At 37.2% G+C, this 15,822-nt stretch overlaps 5 protein-coding genes across 8 annotated transcripts in view; 2 read left to right on the forward strand and 3 right to left on the reverse strand.

Moving 5' to 3' along the window:
• Positions 1–14: 14 nt before the first annotated feature.
• On the forward strand, positions 15–2,887 carry LOC141902925 (kelch-like protein 9). Its single transcript, XM_074790897.1, has 3 exons — positions 15–156; positions 313–511; positions 603–2,887. Exons 2-3 carry the CDS (start codon positions 337–339, stop codon positions 2,249–2,251), a joined length of 1,824 nt encoding a protein of 607 aa, XP_074646998.1. The 5' UTR covers positions 15–156; positions 313–336; the 3' UTR covers positions 2,252–2,887.
• Positions 2,888–3,165: 278 nt separating this feature from the next.
• Positions 3,166–6,786, reverse strand: LOC141901739 (ATP-binding cassette sub-family B member 10, mitochondrial-like). The gene is made up of 12 exons (XM_074789181.1): positions 6,672–6,786; positions 6,054–6,557; positions 5,767–5,970; positions 5,465–5,667; positions 5,188–5,322; positions 4,970–5,116; positions 4,731–4,866; positions 4,340–4,648; positions 4,164–4,243; positions 3,746–3,970; positions 3,630–3,664; positions 3,166–3,550 (listed from the first exon to the last, which is right to left on the reverse strand). Exons 2-12 carry the CDS (start codon positions 6,409–6,411, stop codon positions 3,319–3,321), a joined length of 2,064 nt encoding a protein of 687 aa, XP_074645282.1. The 5' UTR covers positions 6,412–6,557; positions 6,672–6,786; the 3' UTR covers positions 3,166–3,318.
• Positions 6,787–6,828: 42 nt separating this feature from the next.
• LOC141913570 (actin maturation protease-like) lies at positions 6,829–8,423 on the forward strand. Its single transcript, XM_074804963.1, has 6 exons — positions 6,829–7,037; positions 7,152–7,223; positions 7,300–7,418; positions 7,514–7,640; positions 7,721–7,791; positions 7,957–8,423. The coding sequence occupies exons 1-6, from the start codon at positions 6,868–6,870 to the stop codon at positions 8,307–8,309; spliced, it is 912 nt and encodes a 303-aa protein (XP_074661064.1). The 5' UTR covers positions 6,829–6,867; the 3' UTR covers positions 8,310–8,423.
• A 376-nt stretch (positions 8,424–8,799) lies between these two features.
• Positions 8,800–10,903, reverse strand: LOC141898902 (speedy protein 1-B-like). The gene is made up of 6 exons (XM_074785076.1): positions 10,480–10,903; positions 10,342–10,397; positions 10,093–10,178; positions 9,808–9,979; positions 9,453–9,729; positions 8,800–8,858 (listed from the first exon to the last, which is right to left on the reverse strand). The coding sequence occupies exons 1-6, from the start codon at positions 10,901–10,903 to the stop codon at positions 8,800–8,802; spliced, it is 1,074 nt and encodes a 357-aa protein (XP_074641177.1).
• Positions 10,904–12,318: 1,415 nt separating this feature from the next.
• Positions 12,319–15,822, reverse strand: part of LOC141910750 (inactive dipeptidyl peptidase 10-like) — a 99,340-nt gene continuing 95,836 nt past the window's right edge. For all 4 annotated transcript variants that reach the window (XM_074801545.1, XM_074801538.1, XM_074801554.1 and 1 more), the window contains exons 24-25: positions 14,232–14,270; positions 12,319–13,297 (exon numbers count right to left, since the gene is read on the reverse strand). In XM_074801545.1, the coding sequence (XP_074657646.1) occupies positions 14,235–14,270 (36 nt within the window). In that variant the 3' untranslated portion in view covers positions 12,319–13,297; positions 14,232–14,234. The remainder of the gene's footprint in view (positions 13,298–14,231; positions 14,271–15,822) is intronic.

Genomic DNA, 15,822 nt, shown 5'->3' on the forward strand with positions numbered 1-15,822 from the left:
TCATCCGCTATTGACAGAAATATGTTCCGAAAAACACCGAATTACTGAAACCTTGGAGTAATCAGACTGAACTAAGCGATGTAACTGGTTAAAGATGACAATTCGAGATGCGGTTCTCTAAATTTGAACTGAAGCTCTGATAACTTCTATAAAAAGGTATGGTAAGCCAAATTTTGAATAGGCCTAGAGTAAATGAATTCCATTTTGTTCCTCTCTGTCTCACTCTCAGACTCAGCAACTTCTTAAACTTGACTCAAACTGTGTGATTAGTCTCAGATTGATACCTGATTGCCCATCATCTTTTTCTTTCAGAGGAATGTTTATGTCAGATTTCATATGAGTCAGGAATCGAAACGACCTCGGAGAGATTCTGCCATGACTGATGGCGAGACCTCCCAGAACCTGCCCCCGCCACCGGAAGGCAATAAAGACCACGGTATGCGTATGTTGCAAGGTTTGAATTCGTTGCGAAATGATAAAACTTTATGCGATGTGACGCTCATAGCTGAAGGTAAAAATCAAGATCGTCTGTTTACGATACAATGAAGTACATTTAAGTCGAAGAGTTGCTCATTGATTATTAATTCATGCTTTATCTCTAGGTCAAAGATTCGATGTTCACAAAGTTATCCTGGTGTCGTGTTCGGACTATTTCCGCTCGATGTTTACGAGCGGTATGAAGGAGAGTCACCAGAGGGAGGTGGAATTGAAAGGCGTCACGGCGAAGGGTTTGGAGAAAGTTTTAGAAGTGATTTATGCGTCGACGACCATCTTGGAAACGGATGACATATTCGACGTAATCGCGGCGGCCACTCATTTACAAGTGACTTCTGTGATCGAGTTTTGCGAGCGTAATTTCCTCAGCGGAATTACCACTTTAGATTTCTATGATTTCATCAATACGGCGAAGCTGTATAACATGCACAGCGCTTTGCTGCAAATCGATAACTTTATCACGACAAATCTTCTGCAGATAGCGCGTGACGGAAATCTGAACTATCTCACTTACGAGCAGATGTTTAAATGTGTGAAGTCGAATCGAAGTCAAATTCACGAAATCGACTTGTTCAAAGTCGGCTGGGAGTGGATTCGTTTGGATCCGAGTCGTCGGACGTACGCGATTCCGTTGATGAATGAAATCCGTTTCATCCTGATGGAACCGGCCGATATAGTAAACCACGTTCAAAAAGAAGAGGCCATGATGACCGACCGAGATCTCGTCCAAATGGTCATCGACGCGCTGAATTATCACGTCGTCCCGCATTCTCAACCGCTTAAAACCGGTTTGGATATGGGCATGAGGTCTTTCGTGACGCGGGTCGTCAGTGTAGGTGGGCGACAGATTCAACCGGTGCCCGGTCTGTCGAGCGACGTCCACATATTCGACGAACATATTACATCCGATAGTTTAGTTCATCGACGATGGTTCGACAGTATGCCGAGTCCGCTCAGTCACTGTCAGGTCGTGACGTTTCACAATTTTCTATACGTTCTCGGCGGTTGTTGTACGCAGTGCGCGCACGGCGAATCGGCCGTCAATTCTGTTCATCGGTTCGACGTGCGCTTCGAAACGTGGTATCAGTGTAACTCGATGTTGTATAAGCGCGCGTACTTTTTCGCCGGCGTTCTCGGTAATTTGTTGATCGCCGTAGGCGGCAAGCAAAAAGACGGAAGCTTAGCGTCGACGGAGATCTACGATCCGGCGGATAATGCCTGGGAGACTGTTAGTTCGTTACCGGCCGTGCGGCACGCTCATTCGGGAGTCATTCATAATAACTACGTTTATATTACCGGCGGCTACAGTCATAATAACTTCACTTCGGAGATGTTGAGATTCGATCCGGCCACTAATATGTGGGATGAAATGGAACCGATGCACACCGCTCGTGGCTGGCACGTGATGTGTCAAACGAACAATAAATTTTATGTGTTCGGCGGCTGCTGTCTGAACGCGAATCACCAATGTTTACCTGTGATGGTTTCCGAGAGTTACGACCCGGAAGTCGGTCAGTGGACTATTATAGCTCCGTTGTCGTTGTCCCATAAAGAAGCTTCGTGCGTTGTTTACAATGACTCGATATATGTCGTGGGGGGTTACAATGTACAGACGAAAACTGGCCAGAAAATGGTTTCACGGTTCGATTTGCAATCTGGAACGTGGGAAGCCATCGGTGAACTGCCTCAAAGTATGACGGGTGTCGGTTATGCTGTTTTGAAATTTTCTGAAACCCACAACCAAGATATAATCTAGGCTGAATAGACTCAATATTTTATCTGATTGAATATGGTTTACAGGGAATAAGATGCTTAATACTACTCTGACAAAATTGATGATCTTTCTATTACGCTAAGCCTAATTACTTGTGGATCATCTTATGCCAAGGTTTGTAAAATTATCAATTGGTAAGGAAGTTGGTTGCGCCTGCTTTTGCAGCAAATTGTTCTATCCATGATTTTCTTAAATGACTGTATAAGGCCTTCAAGGTGGAAGCTTACCATTCTAATCCTTTGTAGTAAGCAATAGTTAGTACCTAGGCCAATCAATAATCATGTATCATTTTATACCTGCTAATCACTAATAGTTGAATCTCAAGAGATTTGAAGCCTATAATCAATTTTAGTCGTTAATATGTAATGATTTCTCTCTGCAGTTGATTTATCCATACTATGTAAGTAACGTGAGAATAGGTACCGTAACTTGGCCAATCAAATGCATTTAACTCGTGAAAAGCATGCTTACGTTTATAGATCATGTTCATCACCTGCGATGTAGTCAGATTCTCCATGTTATTTCCAGCTTGTTATTGAAAAGATTTTAAGCTTATGTACATGTACATATTTGTATCACCAACGAACTTGTGTGCTAAAAATTTAAGCTATGTAAAGATTGGATATGTAAATATATGAATTATGGATTTAAATAGTAAATTTTTATCATTTCTGTGGATATCTGGTAAAATTCTCATGAATGGTAGTTTGATTAGATATTTGGACAGGTTTTAATTGTCAACTCACTGCAGAACTAGGTGCCACATTTGAAACAAGCATGTTTTTGTTGGGAATATTGCGCTAGGGGCCATCACTTCTAAATCAATGAAATGCCAACTAAGTGAACAAATAACGCAGGAATATAATATACGATTCATATCATTTAATACTGTTGTCATAGGTCGAGGTATAACCCTTCAGTAAAAAAATCTAAGAAAATGAAAAGCTATTTAACAATTTTGTAAAACATTTCTAAAAATCTCTTCAACAAGATGCATAAGACACTGATAAGCACTACAGAACACTGATAACACTCAAAACATTGTTTTTTCAGTGATTTACTAAAGTTTGTCGTTCTACTAATTTCTTAAAGAGTCCATTTTCGATGTTCATTAAATGTGAATAACTTCCAAGTTCTACCACGTGACCATTGTCTAACACAGCAATTTGATTAGCATTTTTTATCGTTGATAATCTATGAGCTATTGTGATCACCGTCCGTCCGACCATCAAGCGTTCTAAGGCTTCTTGTACTAGGTATTCACTTTCAGCATCTAGAGCACTAGAAAAAAACAGATCTTTCTTTAATAGACTGACTAGTTTGAAGCATTTGTAATTGCAGAGAAAAGTAAGTATTGTACCTAGTAGCCTCATCTAAGACAAGAATTTCAGGATTCTGGAAATATAAGTAGAAATGCCCTTTACAATTTTCTGTGTAGTGCTGTAAAAACTGAATTGCAGTTTGTAACAAACTTACTCGTAGTATGGCTCGAGCAATTGCAATTCTCTGCCTCTGACCTCCCGAAAGCATAAGTCCGCGTTCACCAACCAAAGTATCGAAACCATCAGGAAAATTATTCACAAAATTGAATGCATTTGCTTTTTTGGCAGCTTCTGTAATGTCTTCTGTGGTAACGCTATCTGGGTCGAAAGCTCCATATGCTATATTTTCTGCTACAGAACAGGAAAACAATACTGGCTCCTGTAAAAACATGAAAATTCAATAAGTCTAAGATTTCAAAACTGAGTACATCAACATTAGGATTACCCATTATATTAGCTGGTAGCCAGAAACATGTCTGTGGTCTAGTTTCACGATTGGATATTTTCACAGTAGGTTCAAGCCCATCTGATTAAAAAAGCTTACCACCAACGATTAGGTAGCTGGTACATACCTGACTTACAGTTCCGATATGGCGTCTTAACCACGAGGGACTCATATTAGATATATTGTTACCATTAATCATAATGCAACCTGAAATTATGATCATTTAACATACAATTCTTAATCTGTTTCTCAAATTTGCTGTATTGATGCATTATTAGATCGTAAATGAACTTGAGATCATACCTTGATTAGGATCATAAAATCTCAGCAGTAGACTGGTCAGGGTGGATTTTCCGGAACCACTCGGACCTACCACCGCTGTCACCTGACCGGATGGCGCAGTTAAACTCAGTTCTTTGAATAACTGGACATCAGGACGACTGGGATAGGTAAAAGAAATATCATTGAAGATGATATCACCTTTGATACCGTGTTGACTAGAGTGAATGTGTTCAGTGAAGAGGGGAATTGATGGTTGACGGTCAGTAAGTTCCCATAGACGTCCACTAGCCCCTAACCCTCTCATCATTTCAGTGTAAAAAGAGGAAAGACCTAAACAAATAGGCAACATGTACAGTATTGCATAATATCTATACGACAAATTTCAAAGGAAAGTACATTTTTCAATATTTACCTCCCATGGCTACACCAATGTAAGCTGCATATAGCAGAAAAGCAGACAAATCTCCAACAGTCATTTGGGCCTCTTGCATCTGTAGTCCTCCATTATAAAACACAGACAACATAATAAGGTTTCCTGAAAGTCCAGTCTGCAATCAAAGGATCGAATAGCTTTTAATTAGCGTACTTCTCAATAAAACATACTACCGGTACATAGAAAATAATTCAGATAATCATATGCTGTTTACTTACAGAGGCCCAAAATAATCCTCGAGCCAGGGCTTCCTTATAAGAAAGATTTAGTACGTGTTCAATACGTTGGCGATACGATTTCATTTCTTCTGGTTCATGAGCGAATGCACGCACTGATCTTATATTGCTAATTCTTTCTTCAGCGACCTATGAAATACGATTTTATGCTTATTGTAGCTCAAAGATAAGAAATCATAATGGACAAACTGTCTAGTTACCTGTGTAGCATCTGCCAGCGAATCTTGAACATTTTTAGTAATCGAACGAACGTATCTTCCATAAATGATGGACACTATAGCTATAGGTGGAACTATACTCAATGCAACTAGAGTCAGTTTTGGCGACACGTAAAACTGAAAAATAAGCAATATACAATGCGATAGATTTCATGAGATTGCTTCAATTCCATTGAGACATCTAAATTGCACTCGTTGAATTATGTTGGGTGAGACGTTATACGTAGGCCTAAAGCAATTATTGGTATTATGATTATACCATCATTCCAACTGCCCCAATGGCTTGAATTGTAGACCGTAGTCCATCAGAAATATTCTGTGTGACTGACTGGCCGACTAGAGCTGTATCAGCAGAAAGACGGTTGATTATTTCACCAGTTTTCGTTTTATCGAAGAAAGCCATTTCTTGAGTCATTACAGATGAAAACAGGGAATCTCTGATTTGTTTGATGATTCTTTGACCTACACAAAATTAAGCAGAAAAAATTGAATTGAAGAAGAGAGAACTAAGGAAAATAAAAAACCAGACGCAATCCTTTTTAAAGCCACGCATAACTCGACCTGATATCTGCATCAAGTAAACCCTTCCAAAATTAGCAGTTGCTCCAGATATGAACACTGCACCTAAGACGGCACAGATTTTCTGTAATTTTTCAATGGCATCAGCGTTAGTAGCAGCTGCATTCACAATGTCGATTATATGCCCCATGAAGAATGGAACTGACATTGTGACACCACTTGAAATGAGCAGTAGACTGACCCCTCCTGTAATGATTAGAAAAAATACAACTTAGCTCACAAACTCATCAGCATTATACAATGAGCGACAGTATCGTGCAATATCTTACCAGCTAATCTCCATTTTTCTGGACCAGCTAATGACAACAAACGCTTCACATCTGTAGACTTGATCTTACTCTTAATACCTTTCTTATCGATATCACTATCTGGTGATACAGCTACACTTCGTTGTTCTTTCATGGACCTGACATTCCTTGTTGTTGAATAGAATTTGCAGCAAAAGTACAATGGATAACGCACAGTAATTTGTCTATTTTCATCATTTGGAAATCTATATATATTTTGACGCTTTGACGTCTTTGTCGATATCGATGAACAGCTTATTCTAAGGTAAGGCAGTTGTAGATGAATTGATCGCGTGATTAATGTTTTCCGGTAAATTAGACATGACGCACGTCGCAACATCGTGTCAATGGCAGTCGGCCTATAAACAGCAGGTAGCACAAATCGTGAGTCTCCAGACCAGGTGTTCGCAGCAAATCATCTACTTTCTAGCAATCAGTCAGATAGCCTTCATGATATCCATCAATCAATCAGCATCACTTCTCATCCTGGAAAATATCCAATAAAAACAATACAAAAATATCCACTTCCAAAATGTTAATGAAGAAATGACAGCCACCTCCATTCTTCTATCCATTTGTACAAAAGTATAGCTCACTCACCTAAAAAACCTACGGCAATGGGGAATACTAATCAAGGCTATAGTTTGACGTTTCGCATGGATGGATGTGTTTTTTGACAGTTTACTAATTACAAGGCAAAGTTCTTTACTCAAGTTACGCGGATGTAATAATTTTTCTTAAGGTCAGTGGACCTTCAATTCAATTCAATTCAATCAACAACTGTCAAAAGTGTGTAATGAGTTCATCGCTTCCTCCCAGGCCGCCTCCCCTACCCCCAGTACCGCCTCCGCTACCTTCAAAAACAATTCAGCAGAACTCCGTCAAACCACTGACAATTTTTTATCCGTTAGACAATATTATAGAAGAGATTCATCACGTTTTGAGAAGGAAACTTTCGTTGTTGAGGTAATCTACTTTCACACAGTGTGACAGTTTTTCCTTGACTTGGCATATTTCCATTTCAGATATTTTCTTAGCTAATAAGTATCATTTCTTAAGTCGTGATCGTTCTTATTGCAGTTCAGAGAAAAGTTGTGATTTGTTATTATCGCACTATATGCCGGTTCCATCTCTTCTTCAAGATGGACCAATGTGAGTAAACAAGTTGCTTCTCTAGTCTCGTGTTCGATTAACTTTTTTTCACTTTTTGTGCTTTTATTTGTCGTAGGTGTGGTTTGGTGGCATTACAGTTGGCCGCTGAATGTCTAAAGGTGGAAATTAACGCAAAGGAATTGCTGAAAGTTGCCCAAAATGAAGGCTGGTCTAAACAGGGAGAGATATTCAATGGTAAGTCACGTTACATTCTGAAAGAAGATAGGTTGCTCATCTAATAGATCACTCAGTTAATACCTTATTTATTCAAGCATTATTTACTTTTACAGCTAAACATATTTCGTTACTTGTTGAGAAATGTTTAAAGTGTAATGCTGAACTTATAACCGGTGGGTTGGACGTCAATCAGGAGAAGATCTCTCAGCATCTAATGAATGGTTTACCCGTGTTAATTCCGTATCCTTTTATGAAATGAGAAAGATTCTCAGTAGATTAGTCCTGTGTCAGTGGTCGTTTAATCCTTGACGTGATTTCAGGTATGATTCAGATGGCAATCATGAACCTTGTTTTAAGAAGGGCCATAAAGCTCATTGGGCTGTCTTAACAGGTATGTATAAACAGGTCGTTTAGAATTATTCAGAATTGTAGTTCCACAGTTAGGAGTTAATTAACCTCTAGAATAAAGTAGTTAAGTCCACTTCCAATTCTGAATTCTGACAGCTAGATTTTAACCCAGTACTGTTGAACCAGCCTGTTTTCTATTCAACTGCAGGGATGGTGCTTGTATTTAATAAAAGTGATTACTCTGCAGCATCCATTCACGAACTTCATTATCACCAAGATGAAATGTTGCCTAATGTTTTCCACGCTGAGATTTCAAAGGACATGAACTATGATGAAAAACGTTTTGCATTGATGGATTATAAAAGATCTGATATATATGTTTATGCCAAACATGGTAAAAGTAAATATCTTGATTTGTGGAATTATGAACAGCTAGCAGCAAGCAACAATAACTTAGTGGAAGTATCTGGTGAAATTCTACAAGATAGAGACAATTTTGTCATACCTATCGATGGTGTTATTTCTGGATTGATGGGTAGAAGTGTTCTAATTTGGAAATAAAATGAAACTCTCATTTGTAAGAAATATTTTTGGTGCTAAAGGGTTCTACAATGTACTCGCTACATGTATACCACAAATTAGCTGGTCAATGTTTACTCAATTTGTTATCCTTTTTCGATGAATAAAATCAAAAAACAAATCTTATAAATTTCTTAAAACTTAATCTGAATTTTTTTATTTTCAAGAATTAGTTTATTGCACAAAAGAATAACCATGGCCTTAGGGCTATCACATACTCGCTATTTTTTAATCTGTCTTTTTGGTAATAAATTAAACATAACTAAACAAGATTGGAACAACTTTTCAATCGGAAGTCTATACAGGAACAAGAATAACAAAATATACCTTCCTTGGAGTTCATTGATTGCACAAGTTATTGACTGAATGGAGATTCAAATACGATATCTCTGATATCTATCTTGGCATTCAAAGTTTTTTTCTCGTTTTAACATAATCCTGCCACAGTCAAGACACAATCTCTGATTCCATTTCATTCCTCCCATCCCTTTGCCCAGATATCATCATCGTCCCCTTTACACCGAATCGAACCTGAAATTTGAAGAGTTAATGGTAAAGCAAGAGTTATTGTAATCCATTCAACTAATGGCAATAGAATTTCATAGCCTACCTGAAGAAGCTGTAGCTGGCCAGGTGCTGTGGTTGCTGGGAAGAGTAAGTCCCAAACCTTTTAGAATATATAACGTTTTAAGAATTAGCCATATTATGACAAATCTCTAGAAAATTGTAGATTACGCCTATTTTAATCTTTTTCAAGGAAAAAATATTGAAGGGTGAAGGGAAAAAGATAACACATTTTTTTTTTAAAAGCTTTTATTATATCAGTATCTGATGAGTATGCCATTATCTTTATCAAACACATTCAATTTATTCATAAAGACTGCAGAAAAATAATTTGCATTGAGTGAAAATTGTGATGAATTGAATTGGCAAATGATTGGAGAAACTAAGAAAAGTGAATTTTTGCAAATCACTTGATTGAAAATAAGGAAGACGGACTGATATAAAAAATTGAGATAAATTTTCCAGATAAATTGTGGAAAAAATGACTAGAGGACTGAAATTCTTTTTCAAATTTATATTTTTTTGTGGATCCGTACTTAAAGTAATTAAAAAGGACCTTACCATGCATATCAAATGAAGATTCTGGAATGACACACACAACTCCGGGTGAAGATTCACTCGACGCTCCTGACGACACAAACCAAGTGCATTCACTGCCTGGACTTGCAGAATCATATTCTAACATGTCATCACATAGTTTACAGGCGTGTGGTGACCTGTTCGGTCCTCTAGGGTAGAAGTCGATATCTGGTCCTCTTGTGTACTCTCTGTAAGCTCCGCCGTGGTGTTCAGGTCTTTCACGTTTCCAGGCGTTATGATCAGGTTCAATAGCCATCACCTTTCAGGTAAAAAAAAGCAGTGATAAACTAAAGAAAAGTGATGCTTTCTTCGCTGGACCATCCCCTTTAGTTTTTACCTCTTCACAACATTTTTTACTGACAACAGCTCGGTATCCAATTCGCTTCCACAACTTATCCCTCTTCAGCAGAAAACTTGGGTATCTTTTACGCCAGTTGCGACCCAGCGCCCAGGGAAATATTTCATATTTATAATCTTCCTCATCTTCCTCCATATCATTAGCCAAGTACCTTAGAATTCGAATGGAAAGTTTCACCGAAGACGTAACTTAGATATTTCATATATCAGAACTAGCTCATGTAATTCTCAGAAATGGCATCTGATCAGGTCTTAAAAAACTTACAGAGCAACAAAGAAGTTCATGCGACTGTATTCTCTCAGTATAAACGATGCTCTTTTGAAGTAAGCAAATGTCATTGCCAGGAGATACTGCAATTAAGAAAGACATTTTGTCCAAATTTGAGGACAACGGCTTTTAACTTAATCAGTTAATGTTACAGGCCTAATGTCGATGTCGGAGGAAATGTATCAAAGGATTTTTGAAAGTATGACTGAAGTAGCCAAATTTCACTGTCGAAAGTTTCATTTTAACCTTGTCTGAAATGCGTCTACAGGAATCTCTGGCCAGGAAGCTCAAAATAATATCATCTGAAAGATTCAACGAAAATAATGAATGAACTATTTCACAGGGAACATTATTCAGAACGTTTTTTGGCTCTTATTTATTTACCTAATAGTATCAGCTTAAAGAATGCTTGCATTTCTTTAGCCTTAACTGTGAAACTAGTACTCTTTCTCAGTGATATCGGTGCATCGTAATCCCAGTTCGATGCTGCATGTTTTATGCGTTTATACGGACTGTTGAATACCGCAATTGAATTCTTGTTTTTATGCGTCGCAGATTCTTCGTCGTCGATTGCCGCGTCTCGGTTTCTCTTTTTCGGCGCTTTATCGATGGCTTTCGACGGTCTTCGTTCGATGGTCGGATAAAATGTTCGGAATGTTTTAGAGAATGAGGCGAAATTTACTTCGTTCTTATCCGCGATATTATCGCAAACTTGGGAAACGACTTTCCCTTTGCGGTAATAGTAATAGATTGTCTCGGTTTCGACTACGTAACTACCATTATTGTAAGCAGTGGGCCTGTAAGCCATCATCTCAATCAAATAAAACGGACCGGTCGTCCTGAAACAGAAAAGGGAAAACCAAGGAATGATTCAAAATTGTCATGCGAATTTCGAACCTTTGGCTCTAAAGGGCTGCTAGAATTTGGTGCAAACAAAATGATAACAAAAAATGAATATTAGAGGTCTGTTGGCCATTATTTCCTATCAAATAAAAAGGGACCGGTGATTCTGAAAAAAGAAACATGAGCTCGAGGATTGATAAATTTTCAGCAGCCTATTTAATTCATTTCAGACCCAACCGACCTTTGTTGTCTAGGTGGCCTGCTAAAGAATATTGATGAATAAAATAAAAATACAAATGAATGTGAACTCACTCGACTACTCGCGGAGTCACTTCATTTTCATGATCGATGATGTTATCGAAAATAAAATCTAATTGATTTTGACTTGATTTGAAGTTTAGTTAGTTTTTACTCCACAAAAACCGTTTATCGATACTCTGACGTTGATAAAAACTACAAATATTCGATCATCCAGTTCTTTACCTTCATATAAACAATAAATCAGGCTCGTTTGTAGTGTTATTACTCGTTGAAATTCATTTGTTCGTTCCGGTAATTTCCAACATTCATCGTCTGCATGCGGTAGAGTGCACGCTTCCTCCATCTATCGGCTTTAACGCAAACAACGAGGGCGCAATTTACAATTTAGGCATTTTTTGGATCCGCCCCTAGAATTCTGCAAAAATCATCAAATTAGAAAAAAAACTGCCTACTTTGTGTTTCCATCACAATTTTTCAACACATTTTTTTTCGTTATATCCGTCTTGATTTTATGAGTAACTTGTAGGCTAATTAACATTTCTCCCATCATCTGAATCAAATGGATCTCAATTTCCACTCCCTTTTTGTTTTTCTGCAGCTTCTGTGAAAATACCCGAATAATGCTAATGAAAAATTGTATTCTTATGATAAGAAAGATTGTATGTATCTTTTCCTGTTCAATAAATTATCAATATTTAGTAACGACTGTATGCCATATTACCTCGAAAAAAATTTTTCGTGGTGAATTGCACTAAAGATTTTTGAAAAGTAAGAATATATCATTTGATTTCCTCGGTTTTTTCTCGGGCCAGTGTTTCATGGCCAGCACAGAACTCTACATCTAAAAGGACTGTCGAAAACTTCACGTGAACCTTGGTGTCCCACTAAGTAGGCCACCGCAGGCACGAACTGGTACGAGTCCAGAGTTAGCACGCGGCCGGACTTCAATATACAATGAGTGTTGATTCTAACCATGTCCCGTTGATTCTAACCATGATAAGACTTACATAAAGAAGAAGAGCTGAGTTTTGGTTGTAAAAAATGAGAAATGTTTTATTTTTATCGAGAAGAACAATTATTTACAAATTTGAAATGACTTTTTCCAACAAATGACTATAATACACCAATTATAGGAAATATTATACAATCCGCTATATATACATTTGTAATTTTACATCAATTCACACGTTCGATTCGGTGACGTAGTACGTACTTATTAATATTCAATTCCTATATATAAAAATCTTTCAATGAAATAACAAACAAGCAATGGATAACAAATTTACGATTTGAAGAAAGACAAACTCCACTGTCTCGGGTATGACACGCGATGCTACATTATGATATAAAAACAATGGTTATCCTCAATGATACAATAAAACACCGACAACTTGATATCGGTTTAGTTAAGCCATGGATTAAAACCGTTTATAGTCCATGATTTAGCGGCTGATCTTGGTGTTGTGAGATACCGTTTCGATTATCAAACAACTTGTTGACATTTCACTATATGGTTATTGATTCCGCTGGGGAGCCTTGATTTTTCTAATGGCCCAAATTAGCCATCAATCATTTTAGTATCGATTGAATTATATTAACAACATCAATTTGCAATGGATACGATTTTTGAGGTCTAAACATTCACAACGAGTTTTTAAAGTACATTTAATAGACTCCTTGAGTTTTGAAGGTCTAGTATTAAGATAGTTGATCAAATGAACTTTCAATGGAAGAGTTACAATACATCTATATAATAGATGAACGGTAATGCTTGTCCGTTATGATTTGTGTAGTAGCTCCGTGTGTGAAATGTAACCTATCCAGTCAAGAGAGGCACTGCAAGAGGGCCCTCAGTGAACAGTATGTATCATCACGGTTTATTGCGCACAACCGATGTGCAAATCTAGAGCTCATTAATATCAAAACTAATGGAGCGAAAGACCTGTCGTAGAAGCTCAATTTGTGGACGATCCTCTGTAAAACTAACCATTGGCTTACTAGCTCTACTACTATCACACAAATCATTTTGATGATCTTCCAGAGTTTCAGATTCTCAACCACTCGTGTAAAATATAGATGGAATTCAACGACATTGTTCCTAATTTCAATTGAAAACAAATAAAATATCGTCAATTAAAAGAAATTATTGGTTTATATACAAATATGCGACAACAATTTCTAGTCTGGAAGATCGTTATTATTATACGTGGAAATTCTGGCATTCTAATAGAAAACTTATACTTGGGAAACCTTTTTGGATGTGATAACGGTTAATAGCTGCACTTTAAAGTCTTGGAATTGAGATCCGAGAGACGGCATTTGTAATTGAGGAAATCAACGAAGAAATCTTCGATGAGATTAGCATGGAATCTACATTATAAGATGCAAGTAAGCAGGAAATGTGCTCCAGGGATATCTAGGCATTTTGCGTTGGCTGAGCATGAAGAGAAAAAGTGTGAACGATCGTAAAACGGTGAAAAAACGTGAATGTGCAGAAGCCAGATCTTCCGATAAAATATGAAATTGTCCTAGCAGACATGAACTGCCTGATCATGCCAAAGTGTGTATAGGTTTGAACCCGGTGCAGAGTGAACAATCAGGGTCAAAACAGACAAAGGCAAAATTTGGCTAACGGAGTTTTCCGGATACTAGGGATTTCAGATCAATCATCACCAATGGAGATCTTTTAAACGTATGATACACATGTATAATACATTCACATACATATTTCGTTGCTGATTACAAAATGTGTATCTACATAATTTCAATAGACATAGATCTTATAAAACCTTCGACAGAGAAGTGTTGAAAGGACATTGAAACCGGCATCATATAATTTCCATAATATTGGTAATTTTCGTAATCCCTGGCCCCGTTCTGATAAATTATCAAAATTCATTTATCCCACTTCATGGTCAGAAGAATTTAGTCAGTTTGCAAAGAGTTTCATGCAGGATCATTTCATTAAACCGCCACAGAAAAACCACTTCTCTGTTTTAATTAACATGCACTTCTAATGGCTGAAATCTTACCAACTATAATTTAGATAAGGCCAGATAGCGAGCGACTCTCTGAAAAATATGACATATATTTTTGAAAATCTCACCTAAAAAATGAACCACGCATTTCCGGTGTTACCCATGGCTCCTCATTCTAATCATGTTTCTAAAGGGGTACATTTTAAATACATACACGGTAAGGTAGCCTTCAAGTTTTAAAATATAGCCTTCATGTTTTAAAATAACTGCCTGACGATACGTTTTAAATATTTTGGACAAATTTTCGCTTGAGGAGCTCACCAAAAATATATCCATTTGTTTGCATCTTAAATTCCAGCATTCACTGCAGCTTGTATATATTAATTTTATATTGCATAATAGAACACTTGCAGGCGAGTGAATATAGTTACATGGACCTGCATTCAAACTCAGATTACGATGTGTCCAGTTAACACTATAATAGGGATCAAAAAGGTCAGATTTCTTATTTCAAGTTTCGAAGAAACAATCATGTTTAAAAAAATCACAGTTTAACCTTGACAAGGCAATTTCACACGATATGACCACACATCCTGGTTACCCAAGGCATAATTCATATGACAAGTCCAATGATTCATACCTCTATCACCAGCCGTAAATAGCGTCTCAGTCTAGACTACCAGTATAATAGGCAGTTTGTTATTATGCCATTATTAACAAAATGAGAGTGTGCTTTTGAAAGCTAAACAAAAAACTTGATACTGAATGAATCCTCTTTGATTAGATATGTTTTAGAACCCCTCCCCAAAATATGATTAAGGTCGACTTAAAAGCCATGAGCTAAAATCTGAAAACAATTTACGAGAACATTAAAGATTCATAATACATGTTTAAATCTCCCTTGAAATTAAGACAGCAGCAAACATTATACGAGAGATATATTATTGAATTTAAAACAAAATTTACATCATGCAAGACTAGGATAAGTATCACAAATTGCTCCATTTTTGACTAGAATAACCAACCTCTACCATGCAAACCATTTGTAAAAACCTTTCTTCGCAATGATGCATGCATTTTAAAGAAAATTAGGAAAAACTTGTTTTACCACTGAAAACCTTGTACCACCAATGCATGATCTGTGTGTGCTGAATGGGCAAGTTAAGATGACACAGGCGATATTCATTGGCCATTTGAATACTGCTTTTTCAACAAAAAGTATCGCAAAGACGAAGAATAAGGGTTAAGAAAGTTTTGTGAAGATAAAAATACGATTGAACATTTGTAACAAACGTTCAAAAGATTTTGTTTGCAAAGACTCTTCGTCTGATACACGTACAGAATTTTGAAACTAAATTCAAATTCTGAGGTTGCCGTGAAGCTTACGAAGTCATGCAAAAATCTAATCACCGGATCAGGGGAATAATTGATCCTGCCCTAAGGAATACATATAATGTGTACAAAGCGTGTATTACAAAATAGCTCAAAGTTCCCTGAATCGACTTGCCATTATGTATATATAAGAAAGTGATATCATACAATGAAATTGAATTCATAAACATGCTTGATTCAAGCTGGAATATCTGGAGATAAGTAAAAAACCAACACATCCGATGTCTCATTAAAATGCAGCAAGAAGGGGAAG

The sequence above is a fragment of the Tubulanus polymorphus genome, chromosome 1 (genome assembly GCF_964204645.1).
Source record: "Tubulanus polymorphus chromosome 1, tnTubPoly1.2, whole genome shotgun sequence".
In the NCBI taxonomy this organism is placed as follows: domain Eukaryota; kingdom Metazoa; phylum Nemertea; class Palaeonemertea; order Tubulaniformes; family Tubulanidae; genus Tubulanus; species Tubulanus polymorphus.